Consider the following 27,862-nt stretch of genomic DNA (forward strand, 5'->3'; position numbering starts at 1 on the left):
ATATATATATATATATATATATATATATATATATATATATATATATAAAATGCAAGTTTTGTTTTACCCAGTCTTTATTTGTCTAGGGCGTGGAAATGCAGATCCCAAGATTTAAAAAAGAGAACTTTCTTCTTCATTTCATTATTCAGTTGCTTTTATAGTTGGTAATAACCTAATCTGCTTGATGTCTGGAGTCATTAATCTCTAGTTGTTAAATCTTATCAGTGTCAGATAGGAGAAGGTTTAACAAGAAGCCACGTAACCAGCTCAGTCTTTCAAAGGTATTTTTGTCTTTTGAAGAGGAATGAAGAAGAGCCTTAACTCTTTTAACTATTTGAATGAGTAAGATCTGTCACAGAATATTCTTGGAGAGTCTCTAGATTTGCCATACAGCAGGATTTAGCTCTGAGTAACTAGATTTTTCTAGCTCTGGAATTGAGCCAAAAATACTTCAGTGCAAGGAAGCTCACAGAATCACAGAATGGCCAGGGTTGGAAGGGACCTCAAAGATCATGAATCTCCAACCCCCCGTCACATGCAGGGCCACCTCCACGTTTAATACTAGACCAGGCTGCCCAAGCTCGTAGAGATGATGTAAAAAATCTTCCAGTGTCTGTGTTCAGGCATCATCTGACCAAGAATCTCAGACATAAAAGTGAATATGCAAGATAATACAAGATACTTTCCTTATATGCCTTATGCACTTTGTATGGCAGATATGCCCTGTTACTCCAGGAGACTAGTTTAGTAAGACAAGGCACATTAATAATATCAAAATTCCATCTCTTTCTATACAAATAAAAGTAGAAAATTCACATCCGTTATTATCTGTTGACCTATAGTTTTTTCCTTCACTTTAAAGATTAGAAGACTTTTTTTGCTGACAAATAAGGATCAAAAAGGATATGTCTGTAACTATTCTAGATCTAAAGTCTTCAAAAGTCAGTATTCTGCCTAAAAGGCTGCATTTAAAAAGAAGAGAACCAGTTTTTATAATCACTGGCTTGCAATATGTTTCTGAGTATTGACTTTTCAAATAATAGTCTTTGTTTACTTGTTCTTTTTATTTTATTAATTTAAGTAAATTGTAAAGGGCAGAATTAGTCGCAGGTTCCTATAGAATGTCTGATGAAATGGAAATAGAACAAATTGGATGATTTTTTTTTAGTGTCTCTCCAATTCTCCAGGATAGATACCAGTAGATTTTGGTGGGTAGAGCAGATGATTTTGATAGATGGCTCAGTAGGTTTTTTCCTAATAAGGGTGCTGGATATTTAATCAGAAGAAGAAAAGAATGCTTGGGAACATGGCATGGAGTGAAATATGCATTAAAGAAATAACAAATTATTTACTAAAAAACAAAAGAGAAAATGAGCATTAGAAGAACATTGTGCAAAATTGAAGTGTATTTGCTATGAAATAGCTACTCAGCTATAGAGCTAGCCTTGTGTAAAAGGCTGAAAAGTAGTAGAACATATCATAAGAGTCTAGTAAATCCACGTCAATATCTTAATTTCTCAGAGTTCAACAACGTTTGCATTTAGTAATCCTGTTTATCTCATTTTTAATTTTAAACATACCACTCTGAATCATATCTCCATTACTTATGCCCTTATTATACAAATATTTATATGTTATTATCTATAGATTATTGAGCAGTTTGCAGAGTTTATTCATTAATGTCAGGTTAAGCAATTTTTGTAGCCCATATAGAAATATATCTTGGTACTCTTTAAAAATCAGTTTTTACTCAGGAAAAATATATAGTATATATGCAGTAAGTCTTTTGAAAAAAGCCAAATGTTATTTATAGGTATATAAGTAATTCATATTTTTATAGCTGTGTAAATATATAAATGCACTGTTTATACTTAAGTTATTTTAATGTTGGTATTTTCCATGTTTTTATGGGAAATTTTGTAATATGATTAAAGAAAATATTATGCATACTATCTAAATGTTTATCTATATGATTGTTTAGCTGGAATATAGTGCAAGCATGTATTACAATGAATGAGCTAATTCTCTAACATCTCAAACTCATTTTCTGTGCTAATGTTCTGGGTGTTTTCCTCAGCCACTGAAGGAGTCCTAATGAAGTATGTATGTTCCTGAGATATGTGAGAATAAATAGTCTAACATGAGCATAAACCCTGAAGGGTCTACATGGGTGGTTTTTCTTCTCAGCAACCTTGCATAGAAAGTGATAACTGCACAGAGATTGTCACTGTTATATGCTAAAGAGTCTAGCATCGAGTCCCTTGTTGCTGTCATTTTGATCAATCAGTTTGACAGTGACGGAAACTTTGAGATTGTGAGCTTTTAAAGAAAGATGTAGTATCCTTGGTGTCCTTTTGGACAGAAATAAGATTAATTTTCTAGCCTGAAATATTGTAATACAAATTAAATTTTGAACTTCATTATAGATTACTTTACTTTTGTTTCTTGACACATCATGCTGGAATACTTTTTTTAGTAACAGTAAAATGGCATGAAGCTTTTCAATTTTATGATGGAAAATAGTCCTAATGTGCCCCATATAAACTAATGAAATTAACTTAGGAAAACGAGAAAATGCTTGAGTACCAGTGTAGTATCTTGTGGAGTAAGCAGAATGTGTCTTGTGTCTTGAGTTTGAGTTCATCTTATTCCTATAGCAGACAATGAAGACTTACTCAATCCCTCTTCAAAAATACAAATGTTCTGTCTCTGATATCATGTGGGTGTTGTTTTTTTTTTTTTAATTTATATTCAATTCCTATGTAAGAAAAAATCACAAGCAGTGAAACTGTTGGTGAGTAGAAATAGTTAAATTTGCAGAAATGAAGATATTGAAAAGTCCTTATCATTCTCGCTATCTACACATACAGCATTTCATTTTAGGTTCCCCCACTGATTTTGTAACACCCGTTTTTTTCAAATTCTTTGAAAGAGATAATAAAACTGAAGCAGAAGGAAAAAGAAATTAATATTCAACCTGAGAGAAGCAGTTCATAAGTTTGTTACTACTTACTAGACCTTTTCTTGCTTTTTTATTAATAGAGCTGTTTTTTGTTACAATAAAAATGCTGTCTTCAGAGAATGTCACAGTTCTGTCCTGGTTTGGCCTGTTCCGTGACTAATGGGAAGGGGTTGACCCATAAACCCATGCCCTGGGAAAGTGGGAAGGAAAAGGTAGGCAGATGGGCATAAAAAAATAGTGGCAGCAAGCTAATTTATGGAGAATGCTAATTTACTAAATATGATAGCAGAATGTGAGATAATACAATACAAAATAATTGAACTAATAAATCAATTAAATGAGACAGAGAATGTCCAAAAACCAAAGGCCTTGCTGTAATGCCGAAGGTGGGGCAGCTAGGAAGCACACTCTGCAGTGGTGAGCAGAAAAAGAAAACGCTCTCGTGACACCCAGTCAACTTCAGTACATTTAAAGATTAAGATTTTAATCTTTAATCTGATCTGTGCAGGGATCTATGTGCCTGTGGCCAACGGTAATGATAGGTTTTTAAATGGTTGTCTTTTTGCAGGATTATGTATTACATACCAAACTCTGCACTAGTTGCATCTGTGGAGATATTCTTGTTATATATAGCGTCAAATGTTAAGCTTCCCATGGCTTGTTTAAACAAGTTAGTATCTGCAGTTTGGTTTGAACAATGCAGAATGCTTTGATTGTATTTGATTTGTTTCCATATTGGAATTATTACCATGTACTCCTCGTGCACATGGAATACAAAACTGAAAAGCTTTAGATTCAGAAGAACCTATGATAGTTTCCTCAACTTCAGCCAAATGCATGCGCTTGTAGTAATGAGAACTGGAATACAGGGACAAGTGCGTTACTTTTTAATGCTAGGATCATGTATTTAACATTTTAAGCCCTGATTGGGTGAAAGGAAGGATTTTATGCCTTGGTTTGGGCTGGGGGAGGTGCAGGTGAATCATACGGAACTTTTTGGGAAAGAACCTGAATAGCTTTTTTATTATTATTACTTAGTTGATTAGTGAATTTGTTGCTGTGTATTAGATGTGATAGTGGTTGTTTGGGCTTTTCCACAAGGTCTGCTCTTATATTTTGAGGAAATTAACAAATTAAGGTTAAGATGAGGTAATTAGTGGTACGGTTAAAAAGGAGCCTTTTTGTTTTTATCTGCAGATGAAAGAAGTAGAAAATTGGAGATCTTCACAAAACAGTGTGGAGCACTCACTATTGAAATTATGTTCCTTTGGCAAGATGCATGGAAAAGATTTGGAAAAAAAAAACATAAGTGCTGGCAAAATTTGTAGGAATGTCAGAAAAAAATTGGAAGTGTTGGCATAAGAATTCTTTAAAAATCCTCACTTATTCACATGTGAATGAGAGTAAAAAAGCATCTGTCCTCTTTCATGCTCACTGACTAAATAAAACTGAATAATTATATTTAGCAAAGTGTAAAGTATTCTAAATGAAAGAACTCCATCTGCCTTTGGCTTTCTTAGTTATTTGTTCCACTACACTAAAATATTGTCGTTGAATATGGGCATACATTGAAAAAAGGCAGTGACTATAAAAGAATATGAAAGTTTTGAAAGAAGATGATCTTAGTTAAATGCAATGGAAACTATCTTTAGATCCATACACATTCTTTTACTCACCCAAGTAGAGGTAAATTCTAAGATTCTGAACAATTTTTATCACTGTAACTATTTTGTTCTCTCACATGGAGGAGTAATAATGCATGTTACAGTCCTAGTTCTTTGGACATTTATTCATGTTGAAATTTAAATGTGTTTTATATAAATCAGTTAAGTTGTGTGTATCTGTTATGTTTTCAAGTACTTGCCTGTTTGAATGGTCAAAAAGATCATTAAGAATTATAAACTTAATTTATCTGCTTAATTTGTTTATTTTTCTTTCTGTGACCAAATGTAGCTATTCTTCAATGAAAACAAGTAGGAACATTTAAACAGAATTGAAAATCAGTCTCGAGTGGCTCAGTAATTATCATGCTTTTTGAAAGGATAACATATGACCTAAATAAGCATTTTTGTTAATAATTACAATGAAAAATTATTTTGATCTCTTAATTCCCCCTAATTATGTTTTTTTACCGTGGGTGTACCATTGTTCTGTTTTTTTTTTTGTTGAAATCATACTTGTTTCACACCCATGGCTGTTAAAAGTAAGAGCTAGATGCATTATATCATTGCTGTGATTTACAGTCAGTAGAATTCCTAATTCCTTTGGTCCTTTATGTTGAACAGTTCGGGCCGTGGTACTTGCCTTGATAATGAACCTCCCAAGCGTGACTTTCTTTATCCAGCTGTGGCCCCAGGTCAGGTGTATGATGCTGATGAACAATGTCGCTTCCAGTATGGAGCAACATCCCGCCAATGTAAATATGGGGTAAGAAGTCTTAATCCTTATGCTGAGTGTTTTGCTTAGTCATTTGTATATATTCTTTTATAGCATAAATTTTTAGTTAGATGCACTAGTGGGTTATGAATTCCCAGCAGTGTTCTATCTGGTACTATCATATATAAGCAAAGGGTACATTTTAATCTTTATGCTGCATCTTTTGCTTGAGTCATTTGTGTATGTATTTTACACCCAGATGTGTGTGTAACAGTGAGCTGGAGAAGCATTCTTGAATGCTAGGATAGAAAGGAGCCCAGAACATATTATCCTGCTCCTTGTAAAGTATACTACACAATTTTCACTGGTTTCAGTTAAATGGGATCACGCTCATGCTCTATTAATTTTTAAATATGAAATCTGTTTTGTTGACTTTAACTTTTCAGTTGAAAGTTACATTTTGAAGTTACGTTTGTATTTTTATCAATTTATCAGGTCTGTTTTATTTTTTGCTGACAATGAGTTCGTTGTTTCTCACGTTCAGAGCTCTTTTGGAAGAGAAGAATAATTGGTTATGGGAGCAGAGTAACATGAAGCTAAACTGAATAACATATTGAATAGCTAAGTACTAGCACTGCTTTGGCTGCAAATACCAGTGTGCAGTATTGAAGGTAAAAAAAATTACGGGAGTAGTAAAAACCTGCATACTTAATATTTTAGGGCATTATGCAATATATTTTAAAGCAATATTTTAAGAAAACATTGCAGCCCAAAATACGTAGTAAAATGATGTACATTGTTACACTTACTGTTAAATAATCCACTGACAGTAAATAAAAAAATCTTAAATGCTTTAAAAATACAGAGCTAATATTACTATGTTTTTAGTTATTGATTATTCAAATCATTTAACTAATTGAATTGAATGATCAATAATTACTAGTATTTTAATTATTGATTATTCAAATAAAACAATTATAATCATGAAATTTACTCTGTTTACTTCTGTAAAGGATAGCTCCAAAGAAAGTCCATTAAAGGGATATTAAATAACCCTTGGCTGATAGATACGTTATTTTTCTTGGGATGCCTCTTTGACAGATAGCATTGTGCAGAGGATTTTAAAAGCTATATGTAGCTGGCTGACTAGCTTGCAGGGTCTTCTGTTCCTGATCCTCATCAAACCTGTCTTGGCCTTTAGTGTGCCTCTGTAAATTCTCACATTCCACCACTGTTCTCTAATGGCCTTGTTTGCTGTCACTACATCTAAAATTTTTAATCCTTTTTCTTGCAGATTTTCATACTCTTTGTTTTCAGGCTAAGGAAATGTGTAGGCATTTAACTTGCTATTTGTAGCCTTTGGAGAGTCACTGCATTTGAAAATGCAGACAATTAGAAGTACTGAAGATGTAGGTAATTACAGAGTCTACTAAGTCTGCTTTCATTTTTTATAAAGTTTTATAAAGGAATTCTCCTATAGTTCAAAAAAAGAAAAAAAAAAGTTGAAACTAAATTAAAGCAATGGTTAGAAGAAGTTAAGTATTCATGTGACATCACTAGTCCTCTGAATTGGTGTAGTGTACTACATGCTGTCTACGAGCATGACTTACAAGAGTCTCAGAAAAAACCAAAGTCCTATTTTTAATAGTAGAATGTAAACTGTATGTATTTCCATATCAGAATATTTCAGAAGCCTGGTGATATCCAGAAACATTATCTGCCTCAGCTGTGATTTTCTAAAAATGCCATCATTATGATCAAACAGATTTGAAGTAATAACATTGAAGGGAAAGAATACAGATGGAAAATACTCACACCAGAAAAACATTTTCTGAAGAATGAGTATTTAGAACTGATAGTGGAGCTGGATGGCAATACCAGGGAAAGTTAAGTTAAATTTTCTCTTCTACTCTTTCACTATCAGAAGTAAACAGTTAGAACTTTGAATGTTTCTGTATGAGCTAATATTCACATAATGTTATAAATAATTCATGGATCTCAATCTAATGAGCATGCAACTGTAAATGAGAAAACATAATAAAAATCTTTATATAACAGTGTATCTGGTTGATGTAATGACTTTTTTTCTAGTGGTCAGCCCTTTCTTATTGAAATGCCTGCTAAAAAAGGAAGAGGTGTAGCAAATTTTCCAGGAAGGATGTTTAGTTAAATTCTAAAATAAAAGGAATTCCAGAAAAAATTTGTTGCTGTTTCCTCTTGCTCATGTTTTTTACTAATTTGTAATAGCAAGACATGACAAGAGAAACTGTCATACTTTCAGATCAAAAGAATTAAAATTTTCCTTTGGGCTCTGGTATAAGTGTCAAGATGGCATTTGGTAATTTAGAAAATATTCAAGGTCTTTGAAATTCTGCTCTAATGTGTGTCTTACTAACCTCTAGAAAAACTACCTGTTTTGGCCATATAGCTTTGATGACGATCTGTATTCATTGCTTTTTTTCCTGTATTTCCACATCCAGTCCATTGTATTTTTATTCTAACTGTTCGTTGCTTTTGTTCATAAATTAAGTTCTAGTTCAGAAAAGCTTTTCTTCATTTAAATATGTGAAGTTTTGTCTCTCACTTAGGAACTTCAGGTGTTTGAAGAGGTGTTTGAATGATTAAGGCGTAAGAACTCAATTACTGAAGGGACCATAAGTCTGCTTTTCTGTGTGTGTTCACTGACAAGGAATTCTGCAAAGCAGAACTAGACTTAATGGAGCTTTCTGTTTCAGTCACTTACAAGCAAAACTTCCAGCAAAAGTATTACAGCTGTTGATCAGATGTTCTTCAAATATTCAGCACATTGGCAGGCAAGAATTCACAGAGCTGTTTTAGCATATTTATTATTGTTTCCAAATAGATAGCAATTTTCTAATGTCAAATTTGCATTGTTCTTTATGCTTTTAAACAGTCTGTGATACAGGAGCACTTACATGGAATTTAATTCAAGAAATAGGTAGTTTGAATAAAGAACTGAGAGTTGATGTGACTTAAATATATTTAGGCTGCTACAAATATAATGCCTCTTTTTTTATTATTTTGCTCCATGACATCAGAGGTGGGTGTTGGTGTTATGGAGTAGAGATTGACTTCCTGCCAGTTCTGTTAGATTTTGTTGATGTGTGACAGAAGGCAGCAGTGGGGCAGTCTGAATAAGTGATGTCTGACATGGAAATGTGTATGGAGGAAAGCTGTGTCATTGAGTTCCTCCATGTGGAAAATATGGTACTCATTGACAGTCACCACATTGTGGGTGGTGAGGCACAGCTGTCACACCATGAAAAGAAGTGCATTTGATCAGGTCATCCATGCAGATCAGCAGATTACAGCCAGGAAACTACAGAGGGAGCTGAATATCAGCTTAAAAGCACTCAAAATGATGGTGTCAATATTGAAATATGACAGTTTGTGCTAGGTGGGTGTCGTGAGTACTCACAGGAATAAAAAGAACTCTGTATGCAAAATTGTCAGGATCTACTGAGCCAAAACGATGCCGAAGGGTTCATTTTTCTTGATAACATCACTACTGGTGATGATACATGGTGTCACCACTCCAAGCTGGAGTCAGAATCGCCGTTCATGCAGTGGTGAAATGTGAATTCCATGTCTGAAAAAAAAGTTCAATATGCAGCCGTCAGGGGATAAAGAGATGTGCACTGTGTTTTAGGAAAGAAAAGAGGCGATTTGTCTTGATTTCCAGGAACTTGGATGAGCCATTGACTCTGACTGTTACATTATGATGCAAACGAAGTTGAGGAGTTGAACTTTTGGAGTGAGGCCAGAGAATGTGACAACCTTTCCCTTGCAGTGCAATAATGTCAGGCCATTTACCATGGAGCCATATGACAGTCTTGGCTGGACTGTCCTAACACACCCACCTTATAGTCTGGATTTGGCACCTTCTGGCTTTGATTTGTGCAGGCCATTTAAAGATGGACTGCGTGACATTTTCTTAGCAATAATGCCATCATAGCATCTGTGAAACAGTAGATCATGTCTACTGGGGCAGATTTTTACAAGTATGGCATGCAGACTCTTGTTCATTGTGAAAATGCATGGCTAATAGTTTTGAAAAAGAATGTTTTGTAGCTGAGAATTTTCTCTATCAAAGAGCATTATTGTGCTCTTCATATCCATTGTGATTTTATGGAAATAAATAGGAGGCATTACTTTTGGAGTGATCTTCATTCTTTGAGACACAGGAGAGTCTCAAATTTTGGATTTTTGGTGATTATATTGGTGGAAATTTCACCGTATACTACTGGCGTGTGGCTTCTTTTTCCTAAAGGTGTTGCATGCTTTCACGTATCTTATTAGTTGCAGTGTTGTGGGAGATTTTGAGGGTATTAAGAAGAATACGAGTTCCTGCAGGATGATGCAGTGTGAATTCTCCTCTCCTGACTGTTAAGTATGGTTCGATTAGGCTGTACTCTGTGTCCCACATGGCTTGGTAGTTCAGAAACATATTCAATCATTTTATTCAAATGAGTGTAAAGAGAACTTCTTTTATCGACTCCTTACCTTCTTCACATTTGTGCATCTGCATAGTTGGTTCTTGGCTGTCTCTGGGCTAACTCAGGAAGGAATTCCAGTCTTGACTTCAAATGTCTCTGTTTTATGAGTTTAAATAATATCTGTAGTATGCCTGACTGTAACTTGCAGATTTTGTGGTTCATAATAATGTTTTGCTTTGGAGCTGGTCCCCACATTTTTAGGACAGGAGCTGAAACCTCATATATTTTAATAGAAGTTAATGTGTTATGCATATGATTGATTTTGCTGTGGTGCATTTTATGATCTGAGAAGCTCTTGGGTGCTAGCATGAATTTCAGAGATAGTGCTTAGCAATTCTCTGATAAATTTTTTCCATTTTATCCTTTTCTACCTTCACTGGTGTCATTAATTCAGAGGAATGAGGCAGTTGCTACCTTGAGTACACAGCTTCACTCGAATCAGCAGAACTTTGTATTTCATGCTGGACCTTAATGTATCAAGTATATATCCTAGTTTATGACAGATAGATCTCTTCTTTGTCATAATCTAATACAATTTTATAACTTAAAAATCAAAGATTTGCTATTCACATTTTGTATCTGAGTTTTGAAGCACTGATGAAGCTCAAACTATGAACTTATTGCTTGTAAGCAGGAAGAATGAAGATACTTTTCTCAAAATAAGACATTTCCTGGCTTCTGTTGATCCCCTTGCTTTAGTTGTCTCTAGGAGGTTTTTAATGACTTCTGGGGAGTATCCATAAAGATAATGAACGTTAATAGAATGTTGCTTAGAAAGTGCAGAGGTACAGAACACAGCTTCCTAATTTCCAACATGCCATTTCAGAGGCAGAATAGTTTAACTGAGTTAGAATGAGCAAAACAAAATAGTATTTATCTGGTCAGATAACTTTAAAATCCAGTACAGTAAACAAATTTCCATACACAGTAGTTCTACAGTAGTTCTGCAGAATTTCTTCTAAGACAAAGCAGGATGAATTATAATTCACCCTTGTGATTATGTGATGCAAATTTTAATGTTAATGAGTTTTGTTATTACTCTACATAAACAAATTTTTCAAATAGTTTTTTTTAATGTGACCTGGGGCTTTTAGATAAAAGCACATTCTGGAAGCTGGTTTTTTTTTTTTCCAGAAGGGAAAGACGGAGGTGTATCTTCTCCTTAGACTACAGTTTCCTTTCTTTTCTCTCTCTTGTTCATACTATGACAAATTCTGTGCTCATGAACCCATGAGTAATACTGCCTCACTAATAAGTGACTTTTTTTTCTCATTTGGCTTCGTATATTACACCGTCCCTAAGCTGCTCTTTATTTGGTGCTTGTTAGCAATGCAGAAGTAGGTCAGTCATGCTGACTTACATTGCATTGCTCACAAATTGTAGGTTTAATATATGCATGCAGAGGAATTGACAATCTGATCTTAATATTCTTTCTTACCAAGCTTTAAATTATTCCCTATTTTGTAAGGTTTTGTCTGCAAAATGCAACATCACTAATCAGTATTAGAAGTCTTTTGCATTTTGAATGATTAAAGTTTCAAGCTTTTCTTGTGTAAGGACTAACAGTATTATACTGTAAACAAGAGCATTTGATACACTTTCAGGCTTGTTCTTAAATTTAATCTTTTCTTTAAGATTAGGATGCATATAGAGAAGTTCCAAAAGCTTTCCTCTTCCTGAATCTGAAGGTGGTTTTACATCATTGTTTAATCTTAAAAAAGTTCCCACAGTGCTGCCACCACAATACTATCCTTTTTTTCTTCTTTCCAATGACTATCTTACCTCCACACTCTCCTTGTCCCTCTTTCTTTGTCTCTTTCATTTTTTTTCTCTCTCTCAGAAGAGTCACAGACATTCACAAAACTGTGGATCTTGTTGCAGTTATTTGAAAAGGGCAAAGGGTTGCCGGTGATCAAAGCAGTAGTAGTGTCTTAGAGGTTACAAGAATCAATAGTGAGACTCTGGGTTTTGTATTGTGTTTTGAATAATGATGAGAAGGATTGCATGGTTTCAAAGGGAAGATGCTACTTGGAGGTGATTGACCTTCTGGGGCTTCTGTAGTTTCCATAAGGTTCACATAAGCACCCAATGTTTAGGAAAGCATGCAGGTAACATAATACAAATGTACAACTTAAGCTACAGATTTTATTTTACATTCTTTCAGCATGTTGTTATTCAAAACATGCTGCACCACTTAATGAGCATTTGGTAGCAGAGCACTAAAACGGTAACTTTTGGGTGCTTATCTGAACTAGATTTATATTTGAACCTTCCGGAGTTCACCCATAATATATAATCAGCCTTCTAGTTTTGAGTGTCTTAACATCAGAATTTCAGCAGTGAGGCTGATACTTTTCAGATCTGAATTGTAAGCTATAATTTAAGCAAATCATTTTTATGCTGTGTTTTAGCAAATGCTCATCAAGGGGTGCAGCATATGGTAGATGAAATAAACTGTAGAAACATAAAATTCTGATTAACTTTTTAAAACTTTATGAAAAAAATGAGCCCCTAGATTTCTGGAATTTAATATGCAATTTAAATATGAGTCCCCCGAATTATCATAGTTTAGTATGCATTGTAAATGTATTTTCTATCTTATTTTTTTTTTACTTAAGGGCCAAACTGCTAACTTCTGTTGGAGGCTTAGTGTTGAATATTAAGAACTGAACAGCACAGCAAGTTGACCTTTGCTCATATTACTGAGTTTTCGTTGTGCTGTATTGTTACCATTTATTATGATTAATTAGGATGCTTAGTTGTTACATAATTTGCAATGCTTATATGTAACTCTGCATGACACAAGAGAAAGAGGCTCCATCATTGATAACACTTAGGCAAAAGGAAGATAATTTGATTTGCTGTTTTTTTTCTCTAGATTGGTTCAGCTTTGTTTAATTTACTGCAAATACAAGCATCCGAATTCCAAACTGAAGTCATGGAGCCCTAAGATACACCGTTACAGGTTGTCATCTATCTTGTCTTGATCTTGTGAGAGGCCTCAGCTTCAGTTTATGTTTCCTGGATTTTTAGAACATTTTCCCTTGTTTCCTTTACAAATGAATAGCTACTGAATACACACATGGAGTCTGACTTCGAGATCATTGGTGAATTTTCAGATTATGCTTCTTTTTGTTAGTTACAGTAAAATATTCACACAATTTAATGTTCACAAAAGATCTGTTAATCTCATCTTATTTCCACCAACAAAGAAAAGGCTACCCTAAAAAGCCATCACCTTACATTCGTGGGTGAGTGTGTACTTGTGCATGTCTGAGGAAAAGCAGTATTCTTTCTACAATGATTTTTTGGCCTGACCTTTCCGGGTTTCTCATAGGTTTTTCAGCCTGATTTACTAATAACAGCTGCTTAGAGATATTACAGATATGATAGTAGTAATAAGGAAATACTTTAAATCAGTAGTTATAAATTTGAGGCAGAATGAGGTAGAGGGTTGATAGGAAGTACAGAAAATGTTGTGCATCTTGGTGAGATTTTCTTTCTGTTCAAAATTAGCTGAAAACATAATGAACATGGTATGATAGTACTCCCATTTAATGGAATAAGACCAGAGATTAATTTTGCCATTTATTTTCAGATCTCTTGTTTTTAAATCACAATTCATGTCATTTATAATTTCATATACAAGGTGATAGAAAATGTACTTTAAATTCTACTCTATCTCTTAACTGCAATGCACTTGGGGAAATTGAATAACCTTTTAAATAAATATACAGTTTCTATCAAAAGAAATTGCAGAAATGTGTTCTTCACTTTCTTGTTTTAATATAACTTTATTCTGCAAGTTGATACATTATGTTATTTTAGTTTACAAGTCCTCTATATTTAACATAGTTTTCCTTAAGGAAATCAGGATCTTAAGGTACTGAATGTCTGACCCTGAACAGAACTCCTTTCTGATTTAAGCAGTGGTTTTTGCTTAAGTATTAGTAGTGTGATACAGGCTGTATTCAGTTTGAATTCCTTTCTGTTTGCCTTTGGAGATTTGCTGAGAAAAACTCGAGCTGAAATTAAGGACTGAGTAAGGACTAACAGACCATGTCGGCAATAGCGTCTAGCTGTGATACAGTGTTTCTCATACTGTCTCCTGAAATAACTTAGGAAAAAGGAAAACATTTTCCTTATTTTATTGAGTAGGGAGGTGAGAGAAAATTGTTTAAATCATTTTGCAAACACATAATTACTAAAATAATTCTGAATGCTGTGTCCATTACTTCACTAATTTCAACTGATTATTTACTTGGATTTTGAATGTCTGGGAGTATTTGTTAAATAATCTCCTTTTTGGAGATGTTAGCCTAATGATGAAATACATGTTTTAATTATTACTTCCTTTGCTGTGCTGATATATGGATGGTGTATTTGTGTAGGTATATCACAAGTGAAATTCTGCACGTAAAAAAAGGAGCCCAAACCAGCATTCTGGATTCAAACCACCCCGAAATGTAGAAGTTTTCAAAATATAGATAGTTGTCCAAATTCAATTTTTTTTCTTCTGTCTGTGTTGAACTGGTTGAAATCTTCATGTCCTAATGCACTTCAATTTTTGATATTCTGAACATTGATCCACACTTCTTAAAGTCAACACAGGTATTAATTTAAACCAGTGATCTTGATTTGTTTAAAAATGCGTACAGGATAATGAATCACAAGTACAGCCATTGCAGTCTGACACTTTTAGTTACAGTGTGACAATCCAAGTCATGCACAGAGCAGATGAGCAATTAAATTGCAAAAAAGTAAGTAAGACATTATCACAAGAGCACCTGACAACATATGTGAGAGGAACTTCTTTTGAATTCTCACTTTGAAATGTATACTGGATTTAAGTTTAGATTCTTGGTTGATTTAGATTTGGTTTTGATTTAGTGTTGAATTTTGGAACAATTTAAAGCTTATAAAATTCATCGTCAAAAGAATTATTGGAAAAAAAGAACTGTGATATTTTCTGTGATTTCCTTGTTTGATTTTTAGACAGTGTATTTGTGATTGTATGTCTCAGTCTGAAGAAGTTACAATTGTAGTGGCAAAAGCATTTTATTCAGAGGTTTAAGTAAATACTTACCATGTTTTAATTTCTTCAGTGAAAAATAAATTCAACTTTGGAAAGCAGGTAGTTCTTCATTGGCAGCAGGTATGATTTTACCTGGGACCATATTTCTAATAAGAGGCTCAAGAATGTCTCTTCTCATACATTTTCATGGAGCCACTCACCAAATGATGCATAATTTAATGTAACTAATTGTCTTTGGCCAAATTGTCAAATGTTCAGTGGAATTTCTCCATCATTACTGATTACTGATAATTTTAGTTCTAAGATGGTATATTTTTAATTGATTTTTTAAAAGATGGCTTGCTTCTGCCAGTCATGAAAGTAAATGCACAGTATATTTATATCTTATAAGAGTGACACCACCTGATTTTAAATTCAGAAAATAATTTTCAAGAGAAGCTTGTACTTTTTAACGGTTGCTGTGGCTACCAGGTAATAATATTTAAAACCATTTCTGTATGCAGTACAATGCAAGAAACATGAATCTTAGGGAAAATCTTAACAGTTGTTCCGAATGAGGTTCACAGAAAAGACTAGATGCCAGTTACTCATTACGTCAGACAAGCAGTAAATTTGTGGAGGATCTAGATGGGAGGCTAGTAAACTTATTTTACTCATACCATGTTTTCATTTTTGCTCTTTGTACCAGGATTCAGCATAATAACCAATACAGGAATTATTTTGGGATATAATTTTAAGCAGATGTTTAATGTAATAGTAATGACTATCACAAGGTCATTTTGAAGATGTGAATATCTTTCAATTTTTCAGAAATACTTTGAAATAGAAAATACCTATAAGCAGGTTGTTAAGCCCTATGGAGATCTCAAAAGGAATATAACAAAAATTATCATGCAAAAATTATCGGTTGCTATAAAAGCAAGTAATTTCTAATTCTCTTCTACATATATAGCTCAAGAGAAGGGCAATTGAAGTGCCCATGGAGATTTCCCAAGTCGTTAGCCAATTTTGGGTTGTGCTGTCACTGTGAATTTCAACCTCACATATTTAATTATGCATCTGTAATGTCAATAGAACTTGACTTAATTTAAATGAGTAAATGCACAGAAACAAATGAGAAAATACTGTAGGAGAAAAGATTCCTGGAAAAATTGTTTAATGCTGGCAATGGAGGAAATCAGAAAGGCTAAATTATTTATGAAATACCAGCCACAAGTCTAAAATACTTAAAGGAAATATTTTAATATTGTAAATATGTACTGTTCTAACATATGTTCCAGAAAAGGATTGCAAGTAATCCAAGCTTAGAAACCTTTAAGTTTAAGCTGAAGGAAACAAATCTTGCTGGTTCATGTTTAAACATTAACATTATCTTTCCTTTTACCATGATCTTTTAAGTCAGATGATGTTAGTAATGGAGACACCGCAGCAAGTTTTTTTGCAGTAGTGCTTTTACAATAGCACTAAAATGTAAATATAAAGTAAATATGTTGCTTAGATGAAACTGCTGTGACAAAACACTATGTGCATAGTGGCTGAGGAAAATCACATTTTTATTTTCTACAGCTTGATGCTTCCAGAATTTTTGTGGCATAATATTTGTATTTAGAATATGGTGACAATTAAACTGCTACAGAGTATTTTAAAACCCCCTAGACATATTTCTCCAGCCAAACCGTTGCAGTATGTTCAAAACAAAATCTTGTGTACGTGTTTATATGAAGACTTGAAGCAATTTTAGTCTGTTACTCTGATCAACTTGCTTCTGCCTTCTTTCCTAGGAAGTGTGTAGAGAGCTCTGGTGTCTCAGCAAAAGTAACCGCTGTGTTACCAATAGTATTCCAGCAGCTGAAGGTACTCTTTGCCAAACAGGAAGCATTGAAAAGGGGGTGAGTACAAGTAACTTACTGTTCGAAGAGGTAATTTATTGTTTGGGGATTACAAGAAGAAAAACTAGAAAATTAAAGTCCTAATGTTCAAGTAAGAGTTTAAAAAAGGAGAGATCTGAATACATTAGCATTCTAATGTTATTGCTGTGCGGAAGTTATTTAACAGTTTTTTATATATATGTAATACAACTTAAATAATTTTATTTCCTGAATTTAAAACAAAATAAAACAAACAATTGCACAGTCTCTCTTTATTTTCTGGGTTATTTCTGTAAAACCTCTGTCTTTTTGAAATTTTACGGAACTTTAGCAAGAGTGTTGTTACAATAGTAGGTCTTTCATAGACTCTGAAAATGTGTAAAAGATTTAGAGCCTGAATTCTATTATTCTCATAGGAGATAAAAGAGTCTTAATTCCTTCAGACACTAGGTGAACCATACAAGCATATAGAAAAAATGCTTGTCTTACTAAAAGTGGTTTCTGAAAGTCCGTATTTCCCAGTGACCAACCTGTTCTGACTTTGAATTATTTAATACTGCATAACTATGTAGCTTTGAAGAGCTTTGCTCTTCTACTTAACAGAAAATTACCAAAAGTCAGTGTTTTTTGTTGCAACAGATAAGTCTAATACTATTGTGTCTCTCTGAACGTATGAGTTTTGATTTTCAAACACTGAATATGTTTCAGTAGTTTCAGACAAAATTCTGAAAATAAATTTTAAATAAAGAATAGTAATGGAGTTTTTCTCAATTGCAAGGGAAAATCTATATAGATTTCAGAGGAGTGAAAAATAATTTGATCTTTAATTTACAGGTTTTGTACTGGAAAAAAAAGTTACTTCCATTTGCCAGCTCCCAGGATAATAAAACTTTTATGCAAGTTTTTGCAAAATGATGACAGCTTATTATATCAAACAGTTTCTAGTATCTTTTTGAGTGTTGCTGTGTCTGTCATTAAGATTTACTGCTCCAGATTGGATTTTTTCCTAACAACGACTGCTATCATCTGTTCTCAGTTCTGATTCTTGCCATGCTAGCTAAGCTAGTTTCAACAAAGATTACACTGCATTTTGACTTGCAATCAGATGTTTAAATAGCATGAAAGCTTTTGGGCAGCTGTCACAGTTTATTAATCCTTGCTGATGGTTTCCTTCAGGGCCCATGACCTAGCACCATTGTGATGACTTTTCCATGCCGAGTTTGGAAATATTGGTAAACCATGTTAAATACATTCATTGAAGGGGTCATTTTAAAAAATAGAGTTAGCCAATGAAAATAGAGAGACCTTCATGTTTTACTGAAAATGTTACCTTTTATTAGAGTAATAGAAAATGTGAGGAGCCTTCTTCTTAAATCAACAGTCTAGGTTTATTTTGGAACCAGCACTGCTTGTCAGCTACAAGGAGCAATTTACCTCAATTTATATTTTTCAAGCCGTTTAAACTACAGTGGAGAAGTCAATACACTTTAAGACAGTTACTGTGTCCATTTACCAGAGGCTCCAATCAATTAGTTCTCTACAAAACATGTCCAGTACCTTCTCTTTTTAGATTTTAGGGAGGAGTATGGGTATTAGTATTATTGTACTAAGCTAAACTGTTAGTGCCCTTAAAAGCAGGCAATTGCAGCTATATACTTCGAAAGTTCCTGTAAATTAATAGTTCCTGTTAGCAAATAAGCAGAAAACACAGATCTTTCCAACTATGTAGTTTCTCTTCACCACATGCTAAGGAGAAAATAATAGGTTGCAATAACACTTTATTATTATTATAATAGTAACATTTATATGGCAGTCACGCCTAAAGGCCACAACCAAATTAGGCCCTATTTTGCTGGGCCCTGTCCAAATAGATAATAAATGACATTCCCTGTTCTAAAGATGGAGCAAGATCCCAGAGTACTTTATCGTATTTAGACGATCAATTTCTGCTTTTAGTTACTCTGATGTAAATTCTGCATAAATACTAACTCAAGGCAAAATGTGATCATTTGATGATGGAGTGTGCATTAATAGCTTATTGGCAGACCTAGGAGGGATTTCTAGAGTAAAAATTGCCTAACACTGTATTATAATCCTTATTGTAGTTGCTTATATAAATGTGCCAAACTTTAACTCTTTGTGTTGAAATGCAGTCAATGTCTGCATAAGACTGAGGATTTTTAGACCTTTTTCCATAAATTATTCAATTGTTTCTGCATAAAAGGAGATAGAATAGTGTTATTCAACTGTTTCTGCATAAAAGGAGATAGAATAGTGTGAGGGCTTTTTTGCTGCTGACAGACCATCTGTTCTGTAACACCTTCAAGCCTTGGTGAAGGGGTTCATACATTGGTTGGGTTCAAAAAGGTATACTTTTCCCAAATCTTGCAGTAATTTTTCAAGAATAGATGGAGCTTCTCTCTGGTCTCACATCATTGTATAAACCCTTTCTAAGCACATAAACAAGGGGAAAATGAGCAAAATGAGAAAACACAGTGTACTGAAAGAAGTTTGAATATTTGGAGTATGTAGATATAAATTCAAGTTATTACTGGACATCGGTTTTCCATGAAAAAAAAAATTGTAGAAATTAGTGGTTGAAAATCCACTGTTTTTGCTGAGATGACAAGCATAAATTGAATTCACCTTTTTTTCCCCTGTGTTTGTAAAATGATATAAATTTTCCTCTGTATCACAGTGTTTTCTCTATGAGTTTTTGAGAAGCATGCTGTTATATCTAAAATTCTTACAGAAGTGGTCATATTTTTTTTCAACATATTTTCTTTCACCAGTAACGATCTCTATAAAAAGAATCCCAGACTGCTCATATTATCCAGAGTTGCAATCTTGTGCACATTCAGTTTGTTTTGAAATGCATCACTACTGTCTCTGCATTTCTGAGGAATTGAAAGTTCCTTCTCTAGTGGGAGAGGAGAATTAACTTTTCAGCTTTAAGCCTTTAATAAAAGATTGCATTTCTCAAATATCTGTCACTTCCTCCATTTTTTTATATATATATTTTTTTCAAAAACTGTTAACTCTGTAGTCCTTTCCTCATTATTACATTATTAGAAATAATGCAAATTTTTGGACATTTTGAATTAATTAGATGGAGATTCAGTATCAGCTGAGAGACAAATTTTCACTAGAAAATGTGCAAGAGACATCAAAATGCATGGTAGGTCTTCAGGTTTAACTTCAGTAGAAGAGAAAAACCAGCACTGAAGGAGTTTTTACAGAGGACTTTGGAAATATAGAAGAAGGAAATACTAGGAAAGCAGAGAACAGTATGAAGAACAGAGGTTCTATACAAGTTTGGGGAAATGTAAAATGCAGGTAAAATGCAGCAGCCTCTTGTGTTGAGCCATAATAGCACTGAATTGGGTTATTTGCATTTTCTCTTTGTACATGTGTGGTATGGATTTGGGTTTTATTTATTCTTTTATTTATAAATCTTGTTTTGGAAATGTTTATATTATTTCTATAATGTATTTTTAGTCTAAATTGTTAACTTACATTTTTACTCTTAGAAACATTCTAATTTTTAGCATTTGACCTTCGTATTAGATAACTGTTTATGTACTCCTGTGGCTTCTGTAACAAAATACTGCAAAGTGATTATTGTCTTCTAGTTAATGAAATGATTATCACTTAGTTTGTCACTGTAATGAGGAGAGCCAGAAAACTTAGTTCACATGAATTAACTTTATTTTCCATTCTACAGTTATTGTAGAACACCGTCATTTCAGAAAGTATATATTTACTAAATGAACTGCTTTATGTGTTAGACTGGCACTCAGTGACAGTCTTGATTTTAAAAGCTACTCCATATTAAGAGTATTTTCCTCTGCTAGATGCCTGCTTATTGGCAGAATTCTCTGAGTTGTAAATTTAGAATTGCAAGAAGAAACCCTTTCTTGCTCAGAACAGCTCTACGAAACCTCACGTCCTTCTTTTTTTTTTCCTTCTTTTTTTCTTTTGCTGTTGTTTTCTTGTTGTTGTTGTTTGTTTTTTCTAAAGAAATATGGTTTGAGACTGGCTGATAGCTAAATGTCCCACCAATTTTTTGCTCATTCCTCCACATCAGGACTAGGGAGAGAATCAGAAAGGTAAAAGTGAGAAAAACTCATCTGTTGAGATTAAGGCAGTTTACAAAGTGAAGGGGAAAAAAAAAAAAAGAGAACAACACAAACACAAGAGATGCAGAGGCAATCAGTCACTCACCACCTCCTATCAGCAGATCAATGCCCAGCCAGCCTCTAAGTAATAACTGCCTTGGAAGTACCCCAGCAGTGTTATTGCTGAGCATGATGCCAGTTTAATTGTTGAATATGATATTCTAGGCTTTACGGGATATCCTTTTGCCAGTTCAGGTCAGCTGTCCTGTCCCTGTCCATATCCGGTCTATTACTTGGAGGGGCAAAGTGAGAAACAGAAAGCTTTGAGGCCGTGAGGCTTTCAACACTGTTTGGTCACAGGTCTAAAATACAGCACCATCTAGGCTGAGATGAAAAGATGATCTGATAGAAAAGGCAATTTTGAACCTGAGATTTAAAATATTCCACTTTGTACACTTTCTGAGGACACTTAAATGCTGGTTTTTTTTTTTTCATTTTTAGAGGTAGAGAAAGAGGTTTGTAAACAGAAATATGCTGGATTGTAGCAGCTATTCTTCAAAACGTGTTCAAGAACAACATATAAAAAGAAATAAATATAAATATAAAAAATATATATCTATAGCATATATTATACAATTTATATGATATATATAAAAATATATAATATAAATATAGTATATAATATAATGGCAGTTAAAATCTATTGAGAGAAAAAAGGATGATGTGGCTAGAAAAATAATGTTAGTTTTCACTTTTATTAATGTTAAATGGTAGCATGTATGCAAAACTACTTTGTAACTAGGTGCATTTGCTGATGATGAGCTACACAGTTCATTATTAGCGTATTAAGTGTACATTCATAGGCTTTGACATGCTTGATAATTAAAGTACTTTCTATTCAAAGAGAAATTTCTAATGGAAACCTAAAATTTTTAATTAATTTTCATTGACTAACACTGTATAATCCTTCTTAATATCAAACCTTTATTATTATTATTATTTTCTGAATTGTGACTGCAGATTAAATTGTATTTTCACCTGGTATAATGCAAATCCAAATTAATTCAAGTCTGTTGCAGTGGCTACATTTAATTGTATTCAATTCATTTAATTTTATTCAATTCCATACTACTGGCGCTGAGGTGACTTTAGGTGAGCTTTAGGATGAGAAGAGAAAACTTGGTTTTGCTGTACCAGTTAAACTCCACACAGAATCTTTTCATGCTGTTTGTGAATCTGAACACAGATACATCTCTTTCACTGTGTTTTCTATGTGTGTCTCAGTGCATTCTTTCAGATTCAGATTTCTGATATTGGGCACAGAAGGTTGTTTTTTTTTCTGAACAGCATCAATATTATGTCTGTTATGGTACTTCAAGGCAGTTAAAGAACAGATGATCACCTTTTGGAATTGAAATGTGCAGATCTGGGACATTGTACACTTGAGTCCATGTTCTATTCTGTTGCTGGATGTAATAATGGCAGTAATGAATCAACTAATTGAACTGTTTTAGATTTTCTGTGCTACACTAGAATATGGATCAAACTGTGATTTATTGGTTATTTCTGAATTGTTTAATAAGGTTGCTGACTTAAGAAGTGATGAACTTACTTTTACAAGTACCATTTTATTTGAATTCACGGACATTTTTTATGACCAATTTAAGTAACAATATTGCAAAGTTTCAGTTTGCATGAAAAAAGTACGTTGTTCATTCTGCTGCTAAACAAATGAGCAGTTACAGTGATTTTTCTGTACCATGTCTCATGCCTTGGCACTGGTTTTGTTATGTCTGTAGCATTAAATATAGGAAGTACTACAACAGATTCTTCTTCTATTGTAGCTTTGTCCAGATACTTTTTTAAAATGTAGGGAAATACTTTCTCGAATTACTATTGGGGAAAGTCTTTCATTTTGCATAATGCAGCCCCTGCATGAATTGTTAATTGGAGTTTGCTCTGTTAGATTAACTTCAGAAAGGACTCTTACTGTCTAAACTTAATACAGCCTCTACTTGATGGTTCCCTTATTCTGAAACGTTAGCAAGGATGTATCATGGAAAAAGAAATTATTCTTCTTTAAGTTTGCTTAAACTTCTGTTGTGTGTTTGGGACTTACAATTTAGAGTTTAGTGAAGACAATTAACAAATCACACATGCCCTTACCAGTGTCTAAACATTGCTAGATTAAGTAAAATATTAGTCTTGCTATCTGTTCAGAGAATGCTGATGCCTATAATTGGTCATTATCTGACCCTGGTATTTTTCTGTCATGATAACTAAATTTTGTTTGCTTGTTTTTGGTGAAATCTTTCAGTGGTGCTATCAGGGAGAGTGCGTTCCTTTTGGCACTTGGCCCCAGAGCATAGATGGGGACTGGGGTCCATGGTCAATATGGGGAGAGTGCAGCAGGACCTGCGGTGGAGGAGTCTCCTCATCAATAAGACACTGTGACAGTCCAGCGTAAGTAGCTAAAGTAAGCCGGAGCCAACAAAAAGACACAGTTGGAATTTATTCAAAACTGTGGTTTCACATGTTATCTGTAAAAATGTTTTGCTGGTTTGCCAGCATTTGTCTTCGAAATAGCAGACAGAAACAGTTAAACAGGAGAAGCTCACTTGGCATAGCTTAAACATTTTTTAATTTACCTATTATGTATGTAGTATATAGATTGCTGGAATTATATTTAGTAGTGACTAGAACAATTTTATTTTTCAAAATTCCTTTTATACACAATATATTTAAATTATGAAATAAGTTTATTTTTTCATTATCCATACCATCTCTGGTATTAGTCTAGAATATAAATAAATATTGCCAGTTACTTATTAAAAAAGCAACACTGTTTCCAAGATTCTGCATTCAGTGATTTACATATAATCTGTAATTAGTAATATTGCTGAGCTTACAGTACATTTATGTTCTGTCACATTCAACACTTAGCTTTGACTTCCCACTGACTCTTAAAACAATTGAGCTACTTCTCTCCTTGCCACCACTCCCTATTGGTCCATTTATTCTCTCTCAAGAGGGGGCACCTTCTCCACTACAGCTTGGTCTGTTCTGTATATCACCTCGTAGTAGCATCTGTCTGCTTCCCAATGTCCTGAGCACTGTTGCAGAGGTGGTTTGTCAGGTAAGTGCTTTTATCTGTCACTAGTGCTTCTCAGATGAGGAATGCTTACTTATTTTCATTGCTGTTCTTGCTGAATGAGTCACTTCTTTTTTCTGTTGCTGCTTGTCCTGCTTGGGTTATTTCATTATAGCTATAGTTACCTGTAGTAGTTTTTTTACTCAGTACTTTGTTCTTGTCATGACCTCTACTTGCACTACCTCTATCCTACCAGCTACATGTTTGCTAGCTTTTAAGACAACTTTTTCTTGAAAGCATCACGTTTTTTTTCATGAAAGCCCTTCTGTGACTCTGTCATTCCTGTCTTACCTTCTCCTCTTAGTATACTTAAAGTTCTTCATTTGTTGTACCCAAATTTTGTAACCAAGGCTGTGCTTCAGCTTCAATGATCTGTAAGACAAGGCACCATGATGTAATATTACTGCTATTTAAAGTGATCTTTTTACTTTCTGCTATTATCTGTTGCTATCAGTCAAATCTGGAATATACCACTACTTGCTGAATAGATTAAAAATTATATATATAGGTAACATGTCAGACTTTATTACTGGGAGAACAGTAAACTAAGCACATAATCTTTTCACAGCGCTATGTAAAAACAGTAGTGAAATGTTTGCGTGAAGCATAATTAAAGATTTTTAGCTCTCCTATCTTCATATGTATCTATTATGTTGAAAGATAATTAGCAGTGTACAAGCATACACAATTTTTAAAAAATTATTATTCCAATGCCCACATTAGGAAAAATTTCCCTTTCATTCATTAGGATTCCTGGTTAAATACCTGTAACATGAAAATAGTATTGATTTACTGTTTAGTTAACTGAAAATTCTTCTTTTCCTTTATTATAAAACAGACATCAAGTGTTTTTAGTTTCTACTCTCAAGTTATGAGCCAAAGATCTGGTGGCTAATTAATCTTTCACTGAAGTCGATGATAATTATTATTTGACCTCTGTTGAAGATAGATAAGGTTCTTGAACAATCTAGGAATTTAAGAGCATTTTAGAACAGTCGTAATCACACCAGCTTACTCTGGTGTTTCTTTAGATTTAATACTACTTAATTCAAATCAGAATCAGATTCTTGAAAATGTAGTCTTTGCTATGACTCCAGTATTTAGCAGGCAGTCTCTTCATTTTGTTATTTCTTAGGGAGTGATATGAAAATGTGGGTAGGTTGTTTACGCACAGACACACACAAAAGCAGTACCTTTTTAATATGTTCAGATTACAATTACACTGTATTGCTTGAAATCCTTACAAACTAGATGAATACTGTGAATGAAGATTTTAAGCACTCAGTACTATTTTGCATCTGCTGTCATTCAAGTCAGTGCAACAATTCTTATTAAGAAAAATATTTTTAAATCTTGCCTTAAAAATTTAATGTCAGTTATTTTTACATTATATAGTTTATGAGGGCTGCTCTGGTACAAATGCCTCCCTTTTTATTACATTAGCCCATGCTGTCAGATGCAGATGCTGGTGGTATGGCAGTAAAGGTTGTACCTTCCCACCAGTATTTCACTCCATGTTGTTGCCGTGTGAGAGATGGCAGCAGAGAGGCAGTCTGACACAGTGGCATCTGTCGTGGAAGTGCGTATGAAGCAAAGGTGTGACACTGAATTTCTCCATTCTATCCATGTGAAAAAAATAGCACCTACAGACATTCATCGACAGTTTGAAAAATGAGTAACTAAGGGTGATGACTGTGTTGAAAAACAATGTTTGAAAAAAAGTGTTTCATAGGTAAAAACTTGCTCTCTCGGGCTGTGTTATTGCACACTTTTTATCTGTTGCTTCCATGGAAATAAAAGGGAGGCATTTCTTTCAGAGCAACCTATGTATATCTTAGGTACTTACATTTATGCTTATAATATAAATCTCACGAACATGTGTTTATGCTGAAACATAAACTAAGACATAAAACATCTTTTTCCAGGCCTTCAGGTGGAGGCAAATATTGTCTTGGAGAAAGGAAGAGATATCGCTCCTGCAACACTGATGTAAGTAAATTTTGTTCCTTTGTAGAGCAACTTGTCTGTTCTTAATTTCATCAGAAACAGATGCATTTATGCATTTTTTTTTTCCAGTTCACAAAAGCTGTGAATTTAGCACTTCATTGGCAAGCATTTCTGTTGGGCACCTCTATACAGTGGACACCCTATGAGCTCTGCTGTATGTCGAGATCCCTGTCTCAAGGGGTTCCCAACTAATCCATTCATTACTAAGACCTAAAGCAAATTCAAGATGAGCATTCAGGTTTAAGATGAACTAGGAGCACAGGATGTTCCATTATACATTAAGCTCAAGTTCTGTCTAGCCTAGCATCTCTCAATGGTAGGTAATAATTAGTGTTTAGGGAAAAATTACAAAATCATAGGAGCCAAGTGTGACATTTCCTTCCTCAGAAGTTTCCAAAAGCTGGGTATTGAAAGACTTCTTGAACCTCTCGTGTTATCTGTATATTGTTTAACTTTCACAAATTGGACTATCCTCAGCTATCCCTCTGTTTCTAAACCTGCTTTTTATATCCATATAACTTTCAGTGTTTACAGTTCTCTTTCATAATCTGTGAAAATGTATTTCTTCCAGTATAAGTGCATTGTTTTGCCATCAGGAATCCATTGGTTCTTGTGTTATCAGAATGATCATGCAGTTTTGGTTCAACCCACCAAGCAAAGAGCTAACACTAAGGAACGAGGTAGGGCAGTGTGCAAATGCTTAAAATCAAATTATTAACAAAAATTATAAATTCAAATAAGTTAAAAATTGAACACAATTGAATGACAGAAGTACATAATAAAGCAATTCTCTAGTAGTTTTTTTAAGTTAGTAGCAGTACAAACAAAAAGTGAGCTTCCATAATTTTTTAGCTTCAAATTCAAGTTGGTTTTCTTCTCAGAATAAGAAACATAACAGTGGGAGAATCCATGTATACATGGTGTACATAACACTGTTATTTCAGCTTTTCATCTTTGGCTATATTTCACAAAAAAAATACAATAATTAGTATTGTTTCCTTTAAAATACCTTGATATTATGATCACTATTAATTTTCATGTGTTATCTCTGCATACGTGAGATTTTCCCATGAGATTTATTCTCATTGTTCAACTGTATTACAAATTTTCAGATTCAAAAGCAGCTTCATACTCTATATCGCAGGTGCTCTGTTCACATATCCAAGAGGTGTGCTAGACGTTTTTACCATAGTGTTGTAAGAGTGTCTAAAACTCAACTTCTTGTCCAGTATATGAGTTGTAAATCTTTTCCAGTCCAACTGCCCTCCAACTTACACCGTTAGGAAAACCTGACTGTCTTTCTTTTTCAGTGGATTTCAAAAGATCAGCTGTGTTTGGTGTCTTTGTGCAATTTTCCTTTGAATGAATCCAGCTTGCCTGATGATGCTCTGTAATTAATTTACTGTCATTTTGTTTTTCACACAGCTGGTTCTTGTGAAATTGGAAAATATCCTGTTATTTATAGCTTCAGTTCAGAAACAAAAATGTTGAATGATGCTGAACGTGTTTCTCATTTTCACAGTTGATAGGAAATTCTACAGTGAATTCAATTCACTGACTAAGTAATGAATCCTTATTGAGGTCTTTTATTTGTTAGTTACCAATCAATAACTAGCAGTTTTAACATACGTTTCTGAACTAGTGTAGGTTTGGTCTAGTTTTTAATTGGGATACAGTACACTTTTAATTTACATGGCTCATTAAAATGTAGGTATATTGTATTATTTTTTTTTTTTCCACCGGGAAACATATAAAGTTGTAGGTGATAAAATGTTACAGTATTCTTCTACAAGACACTGGTCTGTATTATCATTTATCTTTCTTTTAA

The 27,862-nt window shown here is 33.9% G+C and overlaps 1 protein-coding gene across 3 annotated transcripts in view; it reads left to right on the plus strand.

The window, feature by feature from the left end:
* Positions 1-27,862, plus strand: part of ADAMTS6 (ADAM metallopeptidase with thrombospondin type 1 motif 6) — a 147,269-nt gene that overhangs the window by 73,745 nt on the left and 45,662 nt on the right. For all 3 annotated transcript variants that reach the window (XM_042875090.1, XM_042875091.1, XM_042875093.1), the window contains exons 11-14: positions 5,248-5,389; positions 16,672-16,779; positions 23,194-23,339; positions 25,953-26,016. In XM_042875090.1, the coding sequence (XP_042731024.1) occupies positions 5,248-5,389; positions 16,672-16,779; positions 23,194-23,339; positions 25,953-26,016 (460 nt within the window). The remainder of the gene's footprint in view (positions 1-5,247; positions 5,390-16,671; positions 16,780-23,193; positions 23,340-25,952; positions 26,017-27,862) is intronic.

Source organism: Lagopus leucura, unplaced genomic scaffold (assembly GCF_019238085.1).
Source record: "Lagopus leucura isolate 7727_CA_CO unplaced genomic scaffold, USGS_WTPT01 Super-Scaffold_100014, whole genome shotgun sequence".
Taxonomy (NCBI): Eukaryota; Metazoa; Chordata; class Aves; order Galliformes; family Phasianidae; genus Lagopus; species Lagopus leucura.